Genomic DNA, 20,591 nt, shown 5'->3' on the forward strand with positions numbered 1-20,591 from the left:
CCCTTAGTGTAATTTAAGCACAAGCACAAAGTCCACTCTTTACATCCAACGCATATGGTGAGCAAGAAACACAAAATATTCTTTATTAAATATACAAAATTTGTGAAACAGAATTGCATCACGGTTTGTAAACTTTCCAAATGTTATATTTCTACCTTAAGCACATTTCACCGGCTACACGATCAAGGACGAAATACAATTAAGTTGAAACAAAACAAAATTTTAAATAAATGCTTTTCAAAATGGAAGACATGGAGGACGGTAATTGCTTGATAAATGGCAAGTCACATTTAAAGTCTCTACAGTCATCTATGCACTCAATATTGCAATTATAGCAGAACTGAGATGATATGGCAGTCTTTCCAATGTTTCTGTATGCATTAAGCTCAGTCATTTGTGTGTCAAAGTGCTATGTCACAAAGAGCAATGAGAAACACGCCACCATGTTGCAAGTAAGTGACAACAAATGGAAATGGAGCAACCTTATTTTCTCCCTTCGGATTTGAAAATTCTTACCATCTCAGAAAAATAGGCAATTTCTTTATTGTCATTGGCAACTCCTCAAACATGGTACACCATTCTTCATAACCGCTGGTAAGTGCTTCTCTAAACCAGAGGTTCTCAAACTTTTTCATGTCATTGACCCCAAATTAAATATAATTGGACCATGGTCCCCCATCTAAAATATTTTGTCAGGGCCCCGCATACAAGTTGTGTTGTTAAAATGTTTTAAAAACATGTCTACAAGCAAACAAAGCTTTGCGAGCCATTTTCAAATTTTCCGATGTATATAGGGTTAAAGTGGTTAAACTGATGCTTTTGATGCTATATTAACTAATTTAGCTGGGGACCCCCTGGAACCCCCCTCAAGGGCCCCTGGGGGTCCCCAGACCCGACTTTGAGAACCTCTGCTTTAAACACTCAAAACAGTCAGACATCTGTCTGAAAGTGTAGTACGGTGTGATCTACTGCAGCTATACCAACACATCAATAGTTGGGTACAGTAGAAATGTAATTCTGAAGAAAAAGTAGTGCAAGAAACTCCACAAATGCTGTTGAAGGTGGTGTCATATCAGAATACTTTACGGTGTATACATTTTGCTCCATAGATTAAGTTTCAAGGCTTGGCTGTAACATTTGGTGTTTTACAGGAATTACTGTAACTACAATTGTTTCTGTTGGTATGCATACATCTTTATTTTTGTGCAATGATCTAAAAAAATATTGTAACTAAGTATAGACAAATAAGTCAGTGAACAGATGGCTTTTGTTTTTCAAACATTGCCCCCAGGCCCCTACAAGTAAAACGAGGTGCTATACCAAAACAAACCTCAGGAACTATATTGGACAAGAAAACAAAATAAGGCAGCATTTGGCATTTCCATGGCATATATGCTGTAGATAGATACGGTATATATCCATTTTGTAACACACCTGAAAGCATAGCAGCAGTATGCGTGCTTTAGCAGAAGCGGATGTGACAAACAGAGAGACAGGTGGGGAGAGAAGGCAGGGAGGATCAAGTACTAACATGTTTTAGGCATTTTGTCAATGGTAAAAATCATGTTGATAATGTAGAGAGGACGGCAAAACACATTAGATTAGAGAAGCGACGATGGCTGAATTTGATACTAACTGGTTACAGTAAGTGATACTGTCTTCACCTGATAACGACAAGCCCTATGCTGTACTGTATGTGTCCCAACTCAAACTACTTTGAGGATCAGTTAGCTTATACAGCTGTGCATTATATGTAAATGTCAAAACATGCTCCAAAATATAAGAGAAAAAATTAACAAGCAGAAAAAATATTCAGCACCGTTACGTGCATTGATAAAAAATTAAATAAAACCATTCACTTGCTGGCTAAGAACACTTTTGAACAATCTTTCTAAACCTACAATCAACTTCCTCCAATATTGTGCACATGACAAAAGTGGATACTTACAGTATACCTGCTTTTTTGGATTGTAGCTCCAAAGCTAATTGGTGCACTTGTTGTCTATTGGGGATCATTTGAACAGTTTCATTCCACAAGAGGATGTTCACCATTTGTGAAAGAAATGGTTGAAATCCGTTATGAAGTGGTGATGTGACAAAGTGAAGTGAAGAGGAGGAATTCAATGTTTCTACAATCAGTAGGTTCCAAAATGGAAGCATTTGGAGAGGGGGGGGTTACCAAACGAACCTGAGGACCCACTACCTTTCCTAGATTCATCAACCAAACAAACCAAACCCCTTCAACGAGGATGTGTTTCAACACAGTAGAAGCATGCCGGCTGAGAAACAATCGCTCAGACTGTGTCTCAATGCTGAGCTTCATTATCAAAAAGGACAGCATAGCAGTGGAAAAGACTAGACAGCTGTGGTGTGGAGGTTAGAGTGAACATACTTGTACTGCAAACTCAAGTTTTTTTGTCCTTCACTCCCCTCCCCGTCACTTTTTCTTGGTACCAACTTGCAGAAGGGTGGGTGTCTGCTCCATGATGCGAACCAGGAGCGTATCAATGTAGTCCTCCAGATCTCGGACCTGTGGCTTCAGCTTCTTAAGCTCCACCTCTCGCTTGGCCAGTAACGCCCGCTGGCACTCAAACTCTGCCTTCTGCCTCTGGAGCTGCGCTTCCCGCTGCACCAGCACGGCCACCAGCTCACTGTGGTTCAGGTGGTAGTAAGACCCAGCTCCCTCCGTCAGAGACTGCACAAAGGGGGAAGTGGAAGAGAGAGACAGAGAAAACAGAGGGAAAGAGAGAGAAATGATGATGTTAATGAAAAGTGATGTGGAATAGAAATAAAATAGTTCATAGTGGGCCAGTATTGCACTGCAATTGTTTATGCAATATGTAAGTAAACGGAAACATAATGTGCTTTTCAGAATTATTCTTTAAAAGGTCTAGCCTGCCTGGTGGGTGGAACACATTTTCTAAATCATTACAGAAACAGAACAGTTATCAACTTTGTAGTATTACACACACACACACACACACACACACACACACACACACACACACACACACACACACACACACACACACACACACACACACACACACACACACACACACACACACACACACACACACACACACACACACACACACACACACACACACACACACACACACACACACACACACACACACACACACACACACACACACACACACACACACACACACACACACACACACACACACACACACACACACACCACGTGGAGTTACCTCATATTTATCTAAAGAGTGATGGACCAACACAGTACGGAGTGACAGATTTCTATATGAGCCTAACAATGCCCATCATTCAAGACTGGACACTCCACAGTGCAGTCAGTGTTGTTTACAGACGGGGAAAGTTATAGCCACAACCCAGATCTCAGGAACGCTCTGGGTTGTGGGGACCCTGTAGCCTCTGTCACAGATTATGTCCAAAGACTCCAAACAATATCCTTGCACTTCAGCTGAATGATTGGACGCACTTACAGTGTTTTGGCCAGTCTTCATCTAGCCACTGGTGGCAAGTGTCTAGACTCTAGTCTAGAACAATGTAAAAATATATTTCAGTTTGACATAAATAATGAAAAAAAAATGAGTAAGTACCTTTCATTTGACTAGTATAATATATAATTCAAAATGTAGGCCTTTCCATGTGGTAATAAATAATCTATTTATTAATTGAATCTACAGAAAATGTGCCATATATACAATCACCTATATTGGGATATGAGATTTTTGTAATATTGCACACTGCACACTGCACAGCCCTACTTCTACTATGTTAATGACATTAATTATACCCTATTTGCAGAGGGGGTTTTCTTTTGTGTTTTATCCAATCCTCACTCACTTCTTCAAATATTAACTGAGAAAATACTTTCTCAATTTCTGAAGTACTTGGAGCAACACCTGTTTTGATATGAACGGCACTAGTATGCAAATAACATGACAGTCATTATCACATCATCATCACTGCATGCCTTTTTGCTCTCTGCCTCCTGCTCGCTGTGCTGGGCACTCCTCCCTGGGTGGATGGTAGACTTGAGCTTCTCCAGCACCGACCGGCCTTCTGTTCTCTTCTCCTCCACCAGAATGGCAGTGGTCAGTGGCTTCACAGGGTGGGGGCTGGAGAGGGGAGGACAGACACAACAGTCATTACTGACAGCTGAGAGAGAGAGAGAGAGAGAGAGAGAGAGAGAGAGTCTCTAATAATGGTTATCAGAAGTTATCACCAGAAAGCACTTCACAGGAGATTACTAATTAAGAAGAGGTCACCCATTACCACCACCACAAAAGGTTTTGAGAGGTTGGAAGAAAAGGAGGTGGGATAGAGTTAATCAGGTTAAATGATTGTAAATCATATATTAAAGGTCATTAAATCGCGTGGAAACATTCCACATGTATATATTAAACAATTCAAGTCATTACAGAAGTCTTGTCACTTCATTAAATCATTAAACATGTAAATAATTTAATTGTATTCATTTAATTGACAATTAATTGCACACATTTGTGCAGGCAAACATGTATGATTATGTTAAGTGCGTAACTAAGCCGAGGTGAGACAGAAGGGAGAAGTAGGGGTAAAAATGTCATCTGGCACACAGGCAACACCTTTTCACTTCATCTACAGTACATGCCTAGTTCCTGATGGAGATGGAGGTCTGTTGTTGTGTGAGAACACTATTTGGACTCTGGGGGAGGTTAGAAGGGAGAGAGATGGGGGGGTGGTGGGGGGGACCTGTGGTGGGAGCGATGGAAAATAATAACTGCTAATTGGACTGTGGCTCTGTTCCCCCCCCCCCCCCCCCCCCCCCCACCCTCTCGTCCACAGACACCTGCAAGATAGAGTGTCGTTCGCGCTGAATTATGTGTGTCTGTGTACGCCAAGATGCATTTGTTTTTGTGTGTGAGAGAGTTCCTGTCTGTGTGTGTCTGAGAAGGGTTACAAAGAGATGGTCACACCACAACAGGATAAATCCCTTGAGAGCCTGTGGCACAGAAGAGGAAGAGGAGGGAGAGGAGGCAGAGGAAGAGGAAGAAGAGAAGTGGAAATGCCTCTAGAAGGTTGAATGCACTAATACGAGGAAAAATAGGAAATGCTGGAAGCAGTGCGTAAGACAAGGTTCGCTGCCATATATTCCACACCTGAGCAGTCAGCACCGCAAGCAACCTCACCTGTTCTCCTGATTGGCCGGTTGCCACCATGTCTCCTGCGGCAAAACTGTGTGCGGCGCGTCAGTCGCTGGCAGTGCAGTGCAGAGAGTGGTTTGTAGGGCCATGCTGGGTGGTGACCTCACAGAGCCATTGGCATTGGGGAGCGGGACAGGGCTGAGAGCTGAGGGGAAGCTACTTTTTGCAGTTAGGTAGGAAGAGGAGGCGGGCAAAGGAGGAGAAAGAAGGTCAGAGACAGGCTGGGCAGAGGCAGAGGAGGAGTAGAGAGACAAACCAGGGTCACTGCCAAAAGAGGGCATGTGGAGGCTGTCAGATTGAATGTTCATGGTGCCCACAGAGTGGGAGCGCTGTAGTGTAGTGCATTCGGTCTTGGGGGGGTCTGAAAAATCTGACAGAACATGATCATTGGACACAGCGCTTATATGAGAGTTCGTAAGCGCATTAGAAAGTATGTGAAAACCAAAGTCCTCCTCCATCGTGAAACTTGGCTCAAACACTACCGTCTTCTCTGCATTCAGCATCTCCAGTCCTTCAGTCTGGTTGCTTTCATCGTCACATTGACTGCATTCATTTGTAGAATCTTCTAGACGCAGAGCAGCTATATGCTCAGTGTCAGCAACTGAAACTGACTGAAACTCGCCCACCTCATCACAAGCCTCTGCCCCACATACTGCTGAGTAAGCCGAGGGTAGCGTTCCAACCCCTAGCTGGCCCACGCTTTCCTCTGAGGAGTGGTGAGTTAGGCAGCTTTCATAATGCTCTGTGTCAGCGCTCATGTACAGGCTGCAGCTGAGGAGGCTGCTGGGGCTTTGATCAGAAACCCCTGTGTGTAGTAGAGAGTTCTCAAAGCCTTGGCCTTGATCAGGACTGGTCCCGATGTAGCTGGAGTTGAGAAAGTCCCCGAAAAGCTTGTCTGGTCTCCTGGGAGAACCATTGTTTAAGTTCTGTGCTCCTAAGCCAATGCTGGCAACAGTTGATTCCTTCAAGGATGTATTGTCACAGGGGGAGGAGGTCACGATGTGAAAGGAAGTGTATGTGGCAACATTTTGATCTTCGAAAATAATGCTTGGGATATTTGGCTTTGTGGCGTTATCTGTATCCTCAGAAAAACCTCCCATATCCCCTTGAGGTTCTTTGAGGTCACAAATGATCTCCTTTCCATGGTCTGATTGCAAAGAGACTGACGCTTTTGGCAACAGGTCTGGACACAAGATATCAGGTAGATTTGATGTTTCATCATGCCCCAACTCCTCTGTGACGATTGTGGTGGGTAGCCCGTGCCCCTCAGAGCCACTTGGTTGCACTTCTTTGTCATGATCATTTTGAAACTGGATGAACTGAGATGCATCATCACATAAGACAGACAGGACATCTGACTTAAACTGACCTGAACAGTCTAGAATTTCTTTCAAGGTTTGCTCAGGACACTCCTCATGGAACGTAACATCAATGGTCTGGAACTCGGCATCCTCAGATGAAGATGACGTTGAAAAATTCTCGGATGCAGAATATAGAGATAGACTTGTGGTTACATCCTCCTCTGCAGAGCTTCCGATACCTGAAGAACAGGGGTTTGGGGACTTGTTGAGCTTCGGGGTAGGGCTGGGGCATGGAGATGAGTTGCTGTGTATGTGGTCACAGTCATGACAGGGGATGTCATTTGCATTAGAGGCGGTTGCAGCATTAGCATTAGGGTTAGATATAATTTCAAGACAAACACCCAGTTCTGGTGAGTGAGCACAGGCATCAGCAGAAGCAGCCAACATTATATTATCACCCTCCATGCATTCATGTGCGTTAGCATTGGGGAAGTGTCCAAACATGACTGTGTTTATGTCAGAGTTAATTACCCGACTAGTAACTTCCGTTGCCTCAATTGGTGCCTCTGTGCAAGTATTCTGGGGGTGTAATGCATCATTCATGTCCGTGGTCAATAATAACACTCCTTTGTTACTGTGGTGATCCAGGGGAGGGCCATTCAGCACAGTCTGATGGGGCTTGCAGTGTGTAGTTGGGCTCCCGGTGGACTGCAGTCTGCCAGCTGTAAACAATTCAAAGTCTGCATCCCACTCTGCATCTAGTTCCGCAGCCCCGGAAGATGTGATTGGATTAGACAACTCCTTGATAAATCTCTTCTCTTCTTCTGTGGGAACAGGAGGAAGAGGCCGTTGCGTATGTTTGTCCAAGGCAAGGGGATCTTCAGGGCTCGTTTGGCCATGGCACACGGCGGGGTCATGCTCTGGGAAGAGTTCTGATATCGGTGGCCGAGAACTGGAGAGATAGGGCAGAGGTGGAGGCACAGATCTGAGGGCTTGGTTGGCTAGCTCGTCCCCAAAGAAAAGGTTACACTGGGGCAGAGGAAAGAATGGGTTGGCTGGGGACATGGGAGATGGGCAGGTTTGTGAGTGAGAGAAGGGGTTAGTGTGGTGGAAGGGGGAACCCGGAGAAGCAGAGGAATCTATGGGGGGTACAGGGGGACCCCATGGGTGATCACTGGGTGGTTGGGATGGGAGGTGAGGGTGGTGGGGGTGGTAGTGGGCAGTGCTGGGCTCTAGCTTAGGTGATACCACCGGGCTGTGAAAGGAAGACACACCATCCTGCTGATTAGTGAGGAATGGATTGTTAACACTTGAGTCTTAATTTCTTAGTCAAACCAGTATTCAAGTTCATTTGATTACAGGACTAGTAGGCATACATGGTAGTAGTTTTGTACCCTCTTCCTATTTCCAATTAGTATTGCAAGTATTTTTGCTTAGTCTGTCCATTGGCACGCTTTTGAGTGTGGAACAATCCTAGATTCCTGTATAGGAGTCAAATCAGAATAATCATTAATTCCTTTGAGCCATTCTGGGCTTACACTAGTATATGTAATATGTATTCTGTTGTATCCTGCCTTAACGTAAAGTTTGGGCGAGATAGTCTTGTTGATTTTTACTTATTTTACTGTTCCTAAAGCCTTCCATGAGTGCTATACATATAATGTACTATCAACAACACTATTTTCCTGAATAAAAACAGCTCAAAAGTATCCTGGTCCACTGAAAACATAAATGCTTCCTTCCTTGACTATATAGCAAGCCCAACTGTGTCCAAATCTATGATTCCTGTGAGGCTGTGTCCAATTCATGTTTTAGGAGGTCAGTTTTGTATTGTATAGCGAGAAAGCTGATGCAACTTGGACATAGTGGCTGCGTAGCAATGCTGGTGCCAACTTGGCACCATTCCCAAGGTTTTAAAAAGCATGAGAGTGCAGGCTATGAAAATCTCTAGTTGTAGAGCAGTCAGAAATACGATCCAATGTACTCGTGTCCAGAATATCTGACCTGGGGCAATCAGAATGCCCTCATCTGTCTCGTAGAGATTTCGCTTCCATCCAAAATATGGAAAGACAATAGCAAATTTTATATCACACACACGCACGCATGCACAACCACAAATTAAAGTGCAATAGCATTGTGCTCTGTACAATTGTGAAGGAAGAGTGAAAGATAAATGTCTAATACACTCACTATTCAAACACAATAACTTAAACCCACAATGATGGGTGTTCAAGTGATCACAGAAGAGAAGCTATAATTACACTATTAATTTCCCTTTTTCTTCTCAAATAAATGTAACAAATATGGAGATAAAACACATGCACAAAGACACAAACAACTATAGACAAACTTTTGCAAATACAAAACGTATGTACACAAAAGGATAAACACCTGATATATTAAAACATAATTTCAACCTCACAATCACATCATTGTGATTATACACTACTTTTAATCAATAATATCGAGTTAAGTGGACTGGGACTCAGGCCTTGGTGGAGCAGCACCCCACCCCATCTGCATTGCAGATACCTGCTGTAAGCCTGTAACCAGAGCCTTGACAGAGAAACTGCTGGGGGAGGAAGTGACGTAGATCCTTCCTGCTCCTTCTAACAGTCATGCTGGTACACACTACAGATGTGAAAACTAATTAGTTGCCATTACTGCAGATATTTTACTTGAGCAGAATTAGTGAACTGATCAGTCACTGTGTTCATTGCCATTATGCATGCAAATAAACTAAAACAGCTACATTACTAAAGTGCCGTTTCTCAGAGAATCTTTCTGTATCTTTACTAGTATTATTATTTTACTTTTTATCTCTTCTTCTAGGAGGTTTACATTTTACACACAAGGTTAAAAACAAATGTACTGACCACCATCATATAGGCTACCTGTCATCATACCGGAGACATTAGCTCTGACAACTACAATGATGCATCAAATGACTTTCTTATTTTCACAGATTCAGCATGAAAGTATTTTTACTAAGTGACTATTTTTTGCTAGGCCTTAAGAGCCATCACTGAGCTAGCGCTATCTTACATGCTTAAACTATTTCAGTGCTCTCTGCTGGTACAATACAGGTCTCCACATCAACACACATTCTTTCATGCCACCAGTTTTGCAGAACAAGCATAAGGCAATATAGTACGGGTCACACGCAATTACACATTGGAGGCAGGGAATAATGACGTGGGAAGATGAAACCAATACAGGCATCATCTTTGTGCCGGCTCATGCCGTCTGCTCCAAATGATCTAAAGCACTGGTTCCTAAACAACGATTGTTATGGGTCACAAGTAACATATTGTAGGGAGGGGGGGCTACAATATGTTTATTATTTAAAAAGATTAAAAAAGAAAATGAAACAAATGTCATACATCTTTGAAAATAATTTCATAAATAATAAAATCCATGAAAATTGAAGGATCAGGAACCCCGCCCCAGGGGGAGGGGCGGAGTGGAGCGTGCATATCATTATATTCTGAATCAACGTCAAAGAGAGCTGACCGCCTCGAAAATGAGACTTCTGAAAACAAAAATGATAACTGCTGTTACATGTGTAAAAATAATACAGATTCCCTAACTTCCTGGCATATTTACCCCTAAAATGTATAAGTCGTATATACAAACAAGCCATCAGAGATTAATATCTAGGGTCCAATTTTCGGCCGCCCGTACTATGAGCTCTTTCGCCAGGCAGAACTGCTGTGTTGGACACACACAGGCACGCACACACACACACCACCCCCCCCCCCCCCCCCCCCCCCCCCCCCCCCCTTTGGCAGAGAAATGTCTGTTTCGAGACGAAGAACCAGTAACCGTGGAAGCTAACGAAACCACGGAAGCGGCGGAGCCCGTCTCTCTACTTATCAGCAATGAAAGAACAGGGAAACCACGGCCCCTAATACAAAATTAAACAAACAAAAATCTTAGATATGCCTACGTCACGTCGCTGAAATCGAACACATGTAGCTAATATGTAATGAGTAGCGCCAAATATTTCTTTTCCACCCAGAAACCTGGAAATACACAGAAATAGCTACAGAAACAGCAGAAAGCTCAGAAACCAGAAGCCTATGAGCAAGTTGTACTATAGCATTGCTCCCTATGACCTATCACAAAGGACACAATTACCTTTGTTAAAATCTAAGAAAATGTGATTTTGGGTCCTGGGGAGATACAATTGGGTCTCAATCTAAAACGTTAGGGAACCTCTGATCTAAAGGCAATCGTTCTTTCATATTATTCATCTGTTTAGTGTACGTAAACTAAGGGGCTTGTCTGTAATGGACCACAGGTAACACTTATATGCTCTTTCTCAGAATAACACCATCGCTCTTCCTGTCTTCACACTTTTGTTGGTAAGGTTAGACACTTCCTGAATGTGGTGAACCCCAGAAGCACTCTTTGAGACAGAGGTACATAGCCTTTATAGGTTTTCAGGTCACAATATCACATTCTGTGAAACACAATGAGAAATGTCTTGCTCTCTTTCCCTTTGATATTGCATTATGGCCATTTAATGCAAAAATAGATGATCTACAAACAACGTCTCGCAAAGTGACAATTCTGTTCCCAGAATAGGGATGGCTAGGGTTCATGTGGTTAATCTCACCTGGGTTTGCCGTCTTTCGATCCAAACCATCCTCCTTTGTGATGTTTCTCCTCGGTGTGCGTTGGAGCGTATTGGGTCTCAACCCTGGATTGGCTTTGGCCCGTCCCCGAAGTCTCACTTTTGCCATGAGAGAACAAATTCCTCCTCTGCTTCTTACCCGGGCTTACGGACTCCACTGCCCCAAAGGAGGAGGCTGGAGGAGGATTCGTGGCAGACTCCGTCTGCCCCAGTCTCTCTACCGAGTCCCCAAATCCAAGTTTGGGGCACCCACTTTGTTCCAGGACCGCAGCGATGGCCGCCTTTTCCTCATCGCCGGCCTTGTCGAAGGACCAGCGCCGGCCATCTCCAGCAGGGCCCTTTGGCAGCTCCTCTTCAGCCTTCGGTGGCCTGAGGTTCTGTAGCGACATGGACATTGGCATGGACCTCTGCAGCAAGCCCAAAGAATTTCCCAGGAAGGGCTTCCCTGAGCCAGGCTCTTCCGTGGACTGGGTGTGGCATCCGTTGAGGCGGGCGAAGGGCTGGGGCACGAAGAGGGTGATCTCCCCCATGGGCTCATCATCATCGAAGTGACCTCCGTGGTGGAGGGGGGACAACTTGGGTGAAGTGTCTACCGTGTGGTCTGAGAAACGAGGGAGGGGGGCCAATATGGACGACATACAGCAGAGAGGAGTGGAGGCAGAGACAAGGAGTAAAAGGAGAGAGACATACACAGGAAGGGATAGAGAGAGACATACACAGGAAGGGAGAGAGAGAAAGAAAGCGTGATAGATAGAAAGAGAGGGAGACAGACAGACAGACAGGATAATAGTAATTAGAGACTTTGGCTAATTCAATCAGGTGATAATATTTTCTATCACATACACGTGACACTGCAAATCCAATCATAGCTTGTATTCATTAAACCTTGATTTATCCAAGTTTGTCCCATAGAGCTCAACAGTGAGGCTCTGGAAGTAAAGATCCCTTGATATTCTGCATACTGCATAGACAGGAGGACTTTATTATTAACCATAATGTCATAGTCATCCAGGGTAGACTCATGAGCTACTGTACATGAGTCATTCCACGAAACCGGTACGATTTGGACTTATTTTTTGTTGAAAATTTGACCGAAAAGGTTTACTTTTCTGAATACCCCACAATATTAAGGGCATCTTTAGCTATCAGAAAAACATCTCAGGCATTCAATTATTTTCTTTATGTTATATGTTATATATATATATAGAGCTATTTTAATGATTAATCAATCATCTATTTATTCAAAAACTAAACATGACCAGCAATAAAGCACCGATAAATGTATATGTGAATGGCATAATTTATGGATTTCTGTAAATTTGTAATAGTCATATCTCAAGTCCACTTTCATCGAAGGCCATTGGGGACATGAAAAAATTTACAAAATAGGGGGTGTCTACTGGAAGAAAACAAGATCATTTCTGATATGAAGATAAAGTCCATGTAATTTTAACACAATATTAAAGGGAACATTTAAATTGATTAAAAAAGCTTGGTGACTCAATCGATAAAATACACCTTAAAAGGTAAGAGGGACTGCAAATCGTACCGGTTTCGTGGAATGACTCACATAGTAGTGATACAATGGTATAGATTATGTTCCTGTTGAAGCCACATGTCTGTATGAAATTAACCTAATGTTATGAAAAACATGTTACCCAGACTACCCAGACTACCCACAAACCTAAAGTGTAGCAGCGACGTTTCTGGTTGGTGTAGCTATTGATGAAAGGAGTCTTCCCATAAACCGAGATTAGGCATGTAACTCCACAATTTCATGTTATATTTGGACCAATCTGGGAACCCATCGGCAAAAAAAGGAAAAACAGCACCCTCTGCTGTTTGTCTCCTTTGAATTTGCCTCTGGGGGAAGGCCTCAATAGAATGTGTATAACAGGATGTTGGCCCGTTTGGCCCGCCCTCAGCCCTCCACTTCCTGTGGTGCGCCTGTGTTTTCATTCCCACTATCAACAATGTATACACGTTCTGAATGGCCTTGCTGACAGATTCGGTAGTGCAGCTCAGAATCTCGAATGAAGTGATCTTGATCGTGTGTGTGACTCTCACCGGGGCTGTTATCTGTCAGGTTGCTGCTGTTGCTGGGTGAATTGGAGAGGTCGGACACCACCACACTGATGCCCGCCGTTGGGCTGAGACTGCCCCCCCTGGAGGACGACTCGCTGCTCTCGGAGCCCAGCGACGTGCTGGAGCGGGTGTCCGACGACTTCCTTAACTTCCCCCGCAAGAAGTAGCTTCTCATCTTGCTCCGCCTAGCCTCGCCCCCTTCGTCGTCCTCGTACTCTTCCTCACCCCCGCCGTCGCTCGGCAGCCGGTTGCGCGCGCGGACCAATGTGCCGTGCCTATAGTGGTGGAAAAAGTATGCGCAATGTTTTACTTACAGTAAGTAAAAGTATCAATACTGCAATACAGAAATACTAAAAGTCCAGAATTCCAAATGGACTTGAGTAAAAGTACAAAAGTATTGGTATCAAAATGTAAAAGTAAAAAAGTACTCATTACACAGAATGTTTCATTTCAAATGTCACAAATCTTTTGAAAATAGTAGATTCGGTAGAGCAAGGTCACAATGCGTTGTGATGCGTCACGACTAGGGATGTTAATAGTTAACACAATTTCTGCCGGGATTAATTAATAACATGCCAGGATATTGCCCCGTTCAACCCTTATTTTGAAGATCCAAAACACAGCAAATGGTGTGTGTTGACTCTCGACCGGATGTTATTGTCTGCCTGGAGTGAGCATGATCAGTACTGGCCAGCGCCATTACTACGACCGTCAGGCTCCGAGCAATAAGCGTTGTTTTGACCAGAAATGCCGCCTGGGAGGGGCATTTGGAGACTAAAGCAACTGAAAGCGTGCGCGTGCACACACATGCGTGCACAATCACAGATGGCGCAGCCCAGGGTCTAAGCTAACAACAGATAGCCATCCAAAGCTAATGTGAGTAGCCTTTCCACTAGATCGAATCAAACACAGGCAGCCTCGCTTCCCGACAAATAATGCAGGCTACGTATTTTGGCGGGGAACTGTTAATCATTAATTGATTAATCGCCGTTAAGAAATTAATCAATTAAACGTAACAGTTAATTAATAGAAAATGCTGTGGTTCTCTCATTGGGTGGTTTTCTGTGCTGCATGTGCAAGCGGGCGAGGAACGCACATGTGGGGGCCGGTAAAAAAAAGGTCCCCCCACCTTGGTAGCCACAGAAATGTATCTGCCTTTGCATGTGATGTGACAGACAAGACAGTGCACTTTTAATTTTATTTTATTCCTCATACAAAGATGCCACTGCCTGGCCCTGTACCGCATACCCTGTAAGCCTTTTGTATTCTTTCTGTATATCAGCAAAGTGTAGATTTTTATGTTAGACATTGAGGGAAATTAAGATTCTCAGATTTAAAAAGAAATCAACTAACCGGTAAATCGATCGATAAGGTTATCAAAACGTATCAATTATCAATTAATGACTTAATCGATAATTCCCATCCCTAGTCACGACGCATTGTGAGCTTGTAGACTGGCTATTTTCAAATGGCCGAAATGCATATAGATCTGAAGTGGTTAATGTAGTACGTTTTGTAATAATAATCTAAATCTACAAAGTAACTAAAGTTTTCAAATAATTGCAGTGGAGTAAAAGTACAATATTTGCCTCTAAAACGTAGTGGAGTAGAAGAAAAAGTACTGACATTTTGAAATACTCCAGTAAAGTAAAAGCACCTCCGAATTGTACTTAAGTAAATGTCATTTTTTTTACGTTTGATTGATTGATTGATTGAAGAATTTATTAACAGTTTGCAGAATTACAGTACATTTCAAGCACAAACTCAATACAAAGGCTGTTAACTGTGAGTGGACGACCCAATTAAGCATTACACTTGTTTCCAATAGGGTCCACCATGTTCAAATCATCAAAACATTTAGAGACGTACAAATAGACACTTCTATATAGACAAAGAACAGTACAGGAATTAATCATAATGGAGGTACGTACGCGCTCATCAAGATGTCCGCAGCGCTGTCCTCCTCGCTGGACCTTTTCTTCCCCTTCATGCGCTCCTTCAACTTGGTGAAGGTGGAGGTGCTCTTGTCCTTCACGGCCAGGTCGTACATGCTGGCCGTCAGGTTGTTGCGGGTGAACGTGACCGTGACCTGGATGTCACCTCGCTCCTTTTCCTTCTTCCCGGTTTTTGAGTTCAGCTTATACCACCTGGAAGAGAGACATGATGGGACACTCTCAACCACCGTCAGGGAATACAAGATTCTGTGAAGTGAAACTAAAAAGAAGAACGCAAATAACAGGCATGTGAATAACGGTGTCATGATTATACAAAACAGCTCACTGGGGAATAATAGGCAATAAAACACAATAGGCATACATTTTTAATCGTCAGACATGGGCAGGAAGATTAGTCATGGTAAAAGCTAATGGGGATCATAAAACAATCAATAAACATGTATTATATGATTCATCAACAAATGGAACAAGAAGATGGTTGGTCTTTGGCAACTGTTCAGCCATTTAGTAGTCTGTCAATGATAGGTACTGGGATGGCGGCTCATAACTGAAAGGCCAAGTCCTAGACTTCTTGCAGGGAAACAAAGCATTGTTTCCCAAACCCTGGGTCAGGACACAACATTGCCAGAAAATGCTACATTTTTCGTGAATTAAAACCAAATCTATAAACTCACAATGTGTTGTGAGCTTGGAGATCTGCTATTTTCACTAGCTTGGGTCCCGGGCAGACATCAAATTTCTCTATTGGGTCTCGAGCTATAAAGTCTGGTAACCTACTAACCAGTGCACTAAAGGAGTCGCTTCCACCTCCTTCAACAACCATGTTCAAAGTGGTGCAGAGCACGGCTCTTATCCTCCAACTGCTCCTATATTTCTATGGAGCTCACTATGTCATTTGACAATTTCACTAATGGCACACACGCTACGCTACGCTACGCTACGCTACGCTACACAAAAGCCAGGTATGATCTACGGAGTGCAATAAAAGCTTCAAGTTTCAAAAATGCCATATTTTGATGATGAAAAAAAAGAAAAGAAAAAACATAAAATGTAACAATGTGTTATGTGTACATTCCGTAATGAAATTCTAATGGTGAAAACTGTGTTGTTTGACCTTGGATTTGGGCAAACCCCGAAATAGCCGTATGTGTGTCTCAAAGAATCAATGCAGCTAGCAGTGCTGTTCAGCCCCTGAACCGGAAGTGACCTGATGAGACAGGCCAAGATAAATACAAACGGTACGGTCATCTACGTCATTTTCACTATGGAATACATTGCGAGTCAATCAGTGCTAGATGGAACAGCTTAGAACAAGGATGGACTTGTTTTCTTTCCATTGGTAGCCAAGCTGTAAATGACATTTCATGTCAGTCTTGTTTTTCATACTGCTCCAAAAGATCTGTAGATGTGACGTTATCTCACATACTCTGCATACTTCTTTAGTACACATTGAAAAGAAAAATACCTTGTTGTTTATTGATTGTAGCTCTGCTTTATCATCCAAACTGGAGTTGAAACTCAGAGGTCTTGGTTTGGGCGACTATATCTGTAATAATTTGGCATTTAATTTCTTAACAGGCAGGACCTCAGGGCTGCTTAGTGTCCCCTACTGTACAGTATGCTTACACACAATCTGAGAACCCATCGTCAAAAAAAATAGAGGAAAAACAGCAGCCTCTTTTCCTTCGAATTCGACAGAGTACCATACAACTTGCAGATGACAATAATTTGACTAAATAAGCAACAGTCAGGGATGAGAGGGCCTATAAGAGGTAAGTGGAAGATGTAACATAATGGTACCATGATAACCTCTCTCTAAATGTCAATAAGACGATAAGAAATAATTGTTGACTTGAGAAATCGTGATCAGAGAATCAGAAGAAACTAGAAAAAGTGCCCTTCTGGGCACAGGTCTCCACCAGAAAGATAGGACTGTGTGAGATGTTTGGCAAAATGTTTAGGAGTAATATAAACATGTTTGCCTTTGATGGCAATTGGATGACTTGAGGCATTTTGTTCCAAAAATGTGTTTTGCAAAAATCAACCTGTTGGTGGCGCTATCACAGGCCAATGTGAAAAGGGTGGGATATATTCCTCAGCCTAGTAAGAGAATGTGTGAAAGATTTCACGTAAATTGCATGCTGTGTTCATGATTTGAGGCTTTTGTTCAAAACGGGGCAATCTTGCAAACTGTGAAAGCCAATTATAACCAATTAGGATGGAATATGAAATATCGGACAGATCCGACTTGAGCACATGACCATAGAGATACTGTGTAACGATTTGTGAGATTTTTGGACAGAATCTTGAGGAGTAATATCAAAAAATGTGTTTTACAAAAGTCGGCCTCCTGGTGGCGCTATAAAAGGCAGATGCGGAAAATGCAGGTCAAAGGTTTGTCCTTGGCCTCTAGGGAGTGTGCATGCAACGTTTCACGCAGATCGGTGCAGTTTTAGGTAAAAAATGTGAAAAGCTGCCTCATGGTGGCGCTATAACAGGCCGTTCTGGAAAATGCGGGGCAGAGGTTCATCGTTGGCATCCAGGGAGTGTGTGTGCAAAGTTTGGCATCGACCGGGTTAACGGTGCCGGAGATTAGCTGGTAACGGACGGACGGAAGGACGGACGGACGGACGGACACACACACGGACGGAGTGCAAAACATACTCTCTCCCCATGCCTTCGGCCTGGTGGAGACAATAACTACTTCCATCAATGGGTTATCTGTTGAAATTGTTGACAGTTTTAGATTTCTTGGTATACACTCACACATGGTCTCTCTCAACACCAACTGTATCCGGAAGAAAGTGCAACAGAGACTGTACCTTCTGAATATCAAAGCTCTAAGTGAACTTTAATCATTAGAGGTTTGGGCTGCCACACGGCCCTCACATCTAGGGCCTTGTCAAAGAGGTTTGGGCTGCCACGCGGCCCTCACATCTAGGGCTGCCACGCGGCCCTCACATCTAGGGCTGCCACGCGGCCCTCACATCTAGGGCCTTTAGAGGTTTGGGCTGCCACGCAGCCCTCCCATCTAGGGCCTTTAGAGGTTTGGGCTGCCACGCGGCCCTCCCATCTAGGGCCATTAGAGGTTTGGGCTGCCACGCGGCCCTCCCATCTAGGGCCTTTAGAGGTTTGGGCTGCCACGCAGCACTCCCATCTAGGGCCTTTAGAGGTTTGGGCTGCCACGCGGCCCTCACATCTAGGGCTGCCACGCGGCCCTCACATCTAGGGCCTTTAGAGGTTTGGGCTGCCACGCGGCCCTCCCATCTAGGGCCTTTAGAGGTTTGGGCTGCCATGCAGCCCTCCTTTAGAGGTTTGGGCTGCCACGCGGCCCTCCCATCTAGGGCCTTTAGAGGTTTGGGCTGCCACGCGGCCCTCCCATCTAGGGCCTTTAGAGGTTTGGGCTGCCACGCGGCCCTCACATCTAGGGCCTTGAGGTTTGGGCTGCCACGCGGCCCTCACATCTAGGGCCTTGAGGTTTGGCCTGCCACGCGGCCCTCACATCTAGGGCCTTGTCAAAGTACCCGTCTGTCCGTTTCCCTTTTGTGAATATGGAGATCTCTGTCTGCATCGGTCTGTCTTTTCTACCCTTTTCAAATCAGTCGGTTCGGCGGTTCTGGACAACCGAATATCGAGGAAGGGCACCGCACTCCCTCGAGTCCTTGCCGATGTGCATGCCAAGTTTGAGGTCGGCCGGTGACCGGTCCCATATTTGTGCATGACCATACAGTATATGGGCACAGCGGTCAAATGGCTCTGGACAACCGGATCTCCATATCTGCCTATATATATGAGTGTATCAGATATGTTTATGGTTCCGTCATAGTGAGTAGTCATTGAGAATATTCTTACAGGCTGCATCACAGGTGTGGTTTGGCAACCTGACTGCTCAGAACTCTAGACTCCTACAAAGGACTGTAAAGACAGCAGCGAAAGTCATTGGCACAGCACAGCCACAACTTCATAACATTTACACCACTCGCTGCAAAGGGAAAGCCCAAAATATAATTAAGGACAGTAGCCACCCCTGTTCTGCTCCCACTCCTTCCATCAAAAATAAAATAGAAAAGAGCTGTAATCGGATCATCAAATCACACAGCATCCATCACATAATTCACATTAACAATTTCTTTCCTCAGTCAGTCTGGTTGCTGAACAGCTGTCATGCACCAAACATTGTTATTGTATAATATGCAATTTTAATGTCTGGTGTACAAGCTTAAACCGGTTTCATCTTATGTGGACCAACTGAACCGGTATACAGTACCTCATCTATATTGTATTACATTAGTAATAAGCAAAATTGGAAAGTACACACAGCTACAAGAACCATACAAATCTCTCCAAAACATTTCAATGAGTGAATAATTAGGAATTAATTGGAGTGCATTGCTTTTCAGAGTGCGGATATTCAGAATTGTAAATGAAAATAAGGTCAATCTGAGCCTGTGCAAGCATTTGTGCATGGAGGTTACACAATAGTCTGGCAGTGTGTGCACGTGTGGAACACATTACATACTCTGCATGCGTGTGTGACTGCGTGTGCGTGCGTGTTAGACTGTCCTACTAAACGGACACCAAACAAGCTTTGGGAGTAATGCCAGCAGACATCCCAAAATACCTTTGGGAGGCATCTATTTTTGTCATCAGATCTGGCAAGAACGGATAATGAGGTAAAATAATACTCATATCTGATTTAACAATGTGCACGCATTTTAGGGCATTCATCTTGCTGTTTAACATCTCATCACAATGTACTATTATAATATTTTCACACACACACAGCAAATATACCAACATACATCTCACATTAGTCTAGAAATAATCATTATTTTCTATGAGCGACATGTATAAATCAGGCTCTGTTTCTAGCCCTGCCGAAGACCAGAATCCTACGAGCTCTCTTGACTTGGCCAACAAGGGATTCCCCTTCGGGTGAGTGGTAGATGTTTGGTTTCCCCATGCGGGAGACCAGGTTTCCAATAAAGTGTTTTACAACAGCAGAACCTCAGATTTCTACACCACTGAGAAGCCACAGTGTCCACACTACTCCTTTGATCTCACAATAATCATGTACCGGTAGTGTCAGTGTAGGACACAGGTTTACCATTTTAAAATAGGAGGCTATTTGGGGGTCCTTGGCAGGGAAAGGTTTGGGAACCCCTGGGTGAAAGAAACTTATGGATGGAGAGATGCAGGAGGGATTTTCTTTGCTTTCGGTTTGAGCAGGAACAAAAACTAATCTTAGAAATGGTATGGTTTGTTTGTTCATGCCAACAAGTAGAATAATGTCAAACAGTCAAGTCAGCCATGACTCATGGGGAAATCTCAGAGACGGTTATGACTAGAATATGACTGAAAAGAAAGTCCCCTCAAGATGATTTTTTTGACACTTCACACTGCAGTGCCAGATGGAAAGAAAAAT

At 43.7% G+C, this 20,591-nt stretch overlaps 1 protein-coding gene across 2 annotated transcripts in view; it reads right to left on the reverse strand.

Annotated features, from left to right (window-relative positions):
• Window positions 1–58: 58 nt before the first annotated feature.
• The window catches only part of rab11fip5a (RAB11 family interacting protein 5a (class I)), a 35,206-nt gene continuing 14,673 nt past the window's right edge, over window positions 59–20,591 (reverse strand). The window contains exons 2-7 of one of the 2 annotated variants that reach the window (XM_079528314.1): window positions 15,143–15,358; window positions 13,194–13,486; window positions 11,109–11,727; window positions 5,172–7,439; window positions 3,974–4,118; window positions 59–2,695 (exon numbers count right to left, since the gene is read on the reverse strand). In XM_079528314.1, coding sequence (XP_079384440.1) covers window positions 2,438–2,695; window positions 3,974–4,118; window positions 5,172–7,439; window positions 11,109–11,727; window positions 13,194–13,486; window positions 15,143–15,358 — 3,799 coding nt within the window. In that variant the 3' untranslated portion in view covers window positions 59–2,437. Of the gene's footprint in view, window positions 2,696–3,973; window positions 4,119–5,171; window positions 7,743–11,108; window positions 11,728–13,193; window positions 13,487–15,142; window positions 15,359–20,591 lie in introns of both variants that reach the window. The other variant, XM_079528313.1, reaches the window with a different exon arrangement.

The sequence above is a fragment of the Electrona antarctica genome (assembly GCF_951216825.1).
Source record: "Electrona antarctica genome assembly, chromosome: 18".
In the NCBI taxonomy this organism is placed as follows: Eukaryota; Metazoa; Chordata; class Actinopteri; order Myctophiformes; family Myctophidae; genus Electrona; species Electrona antarctica.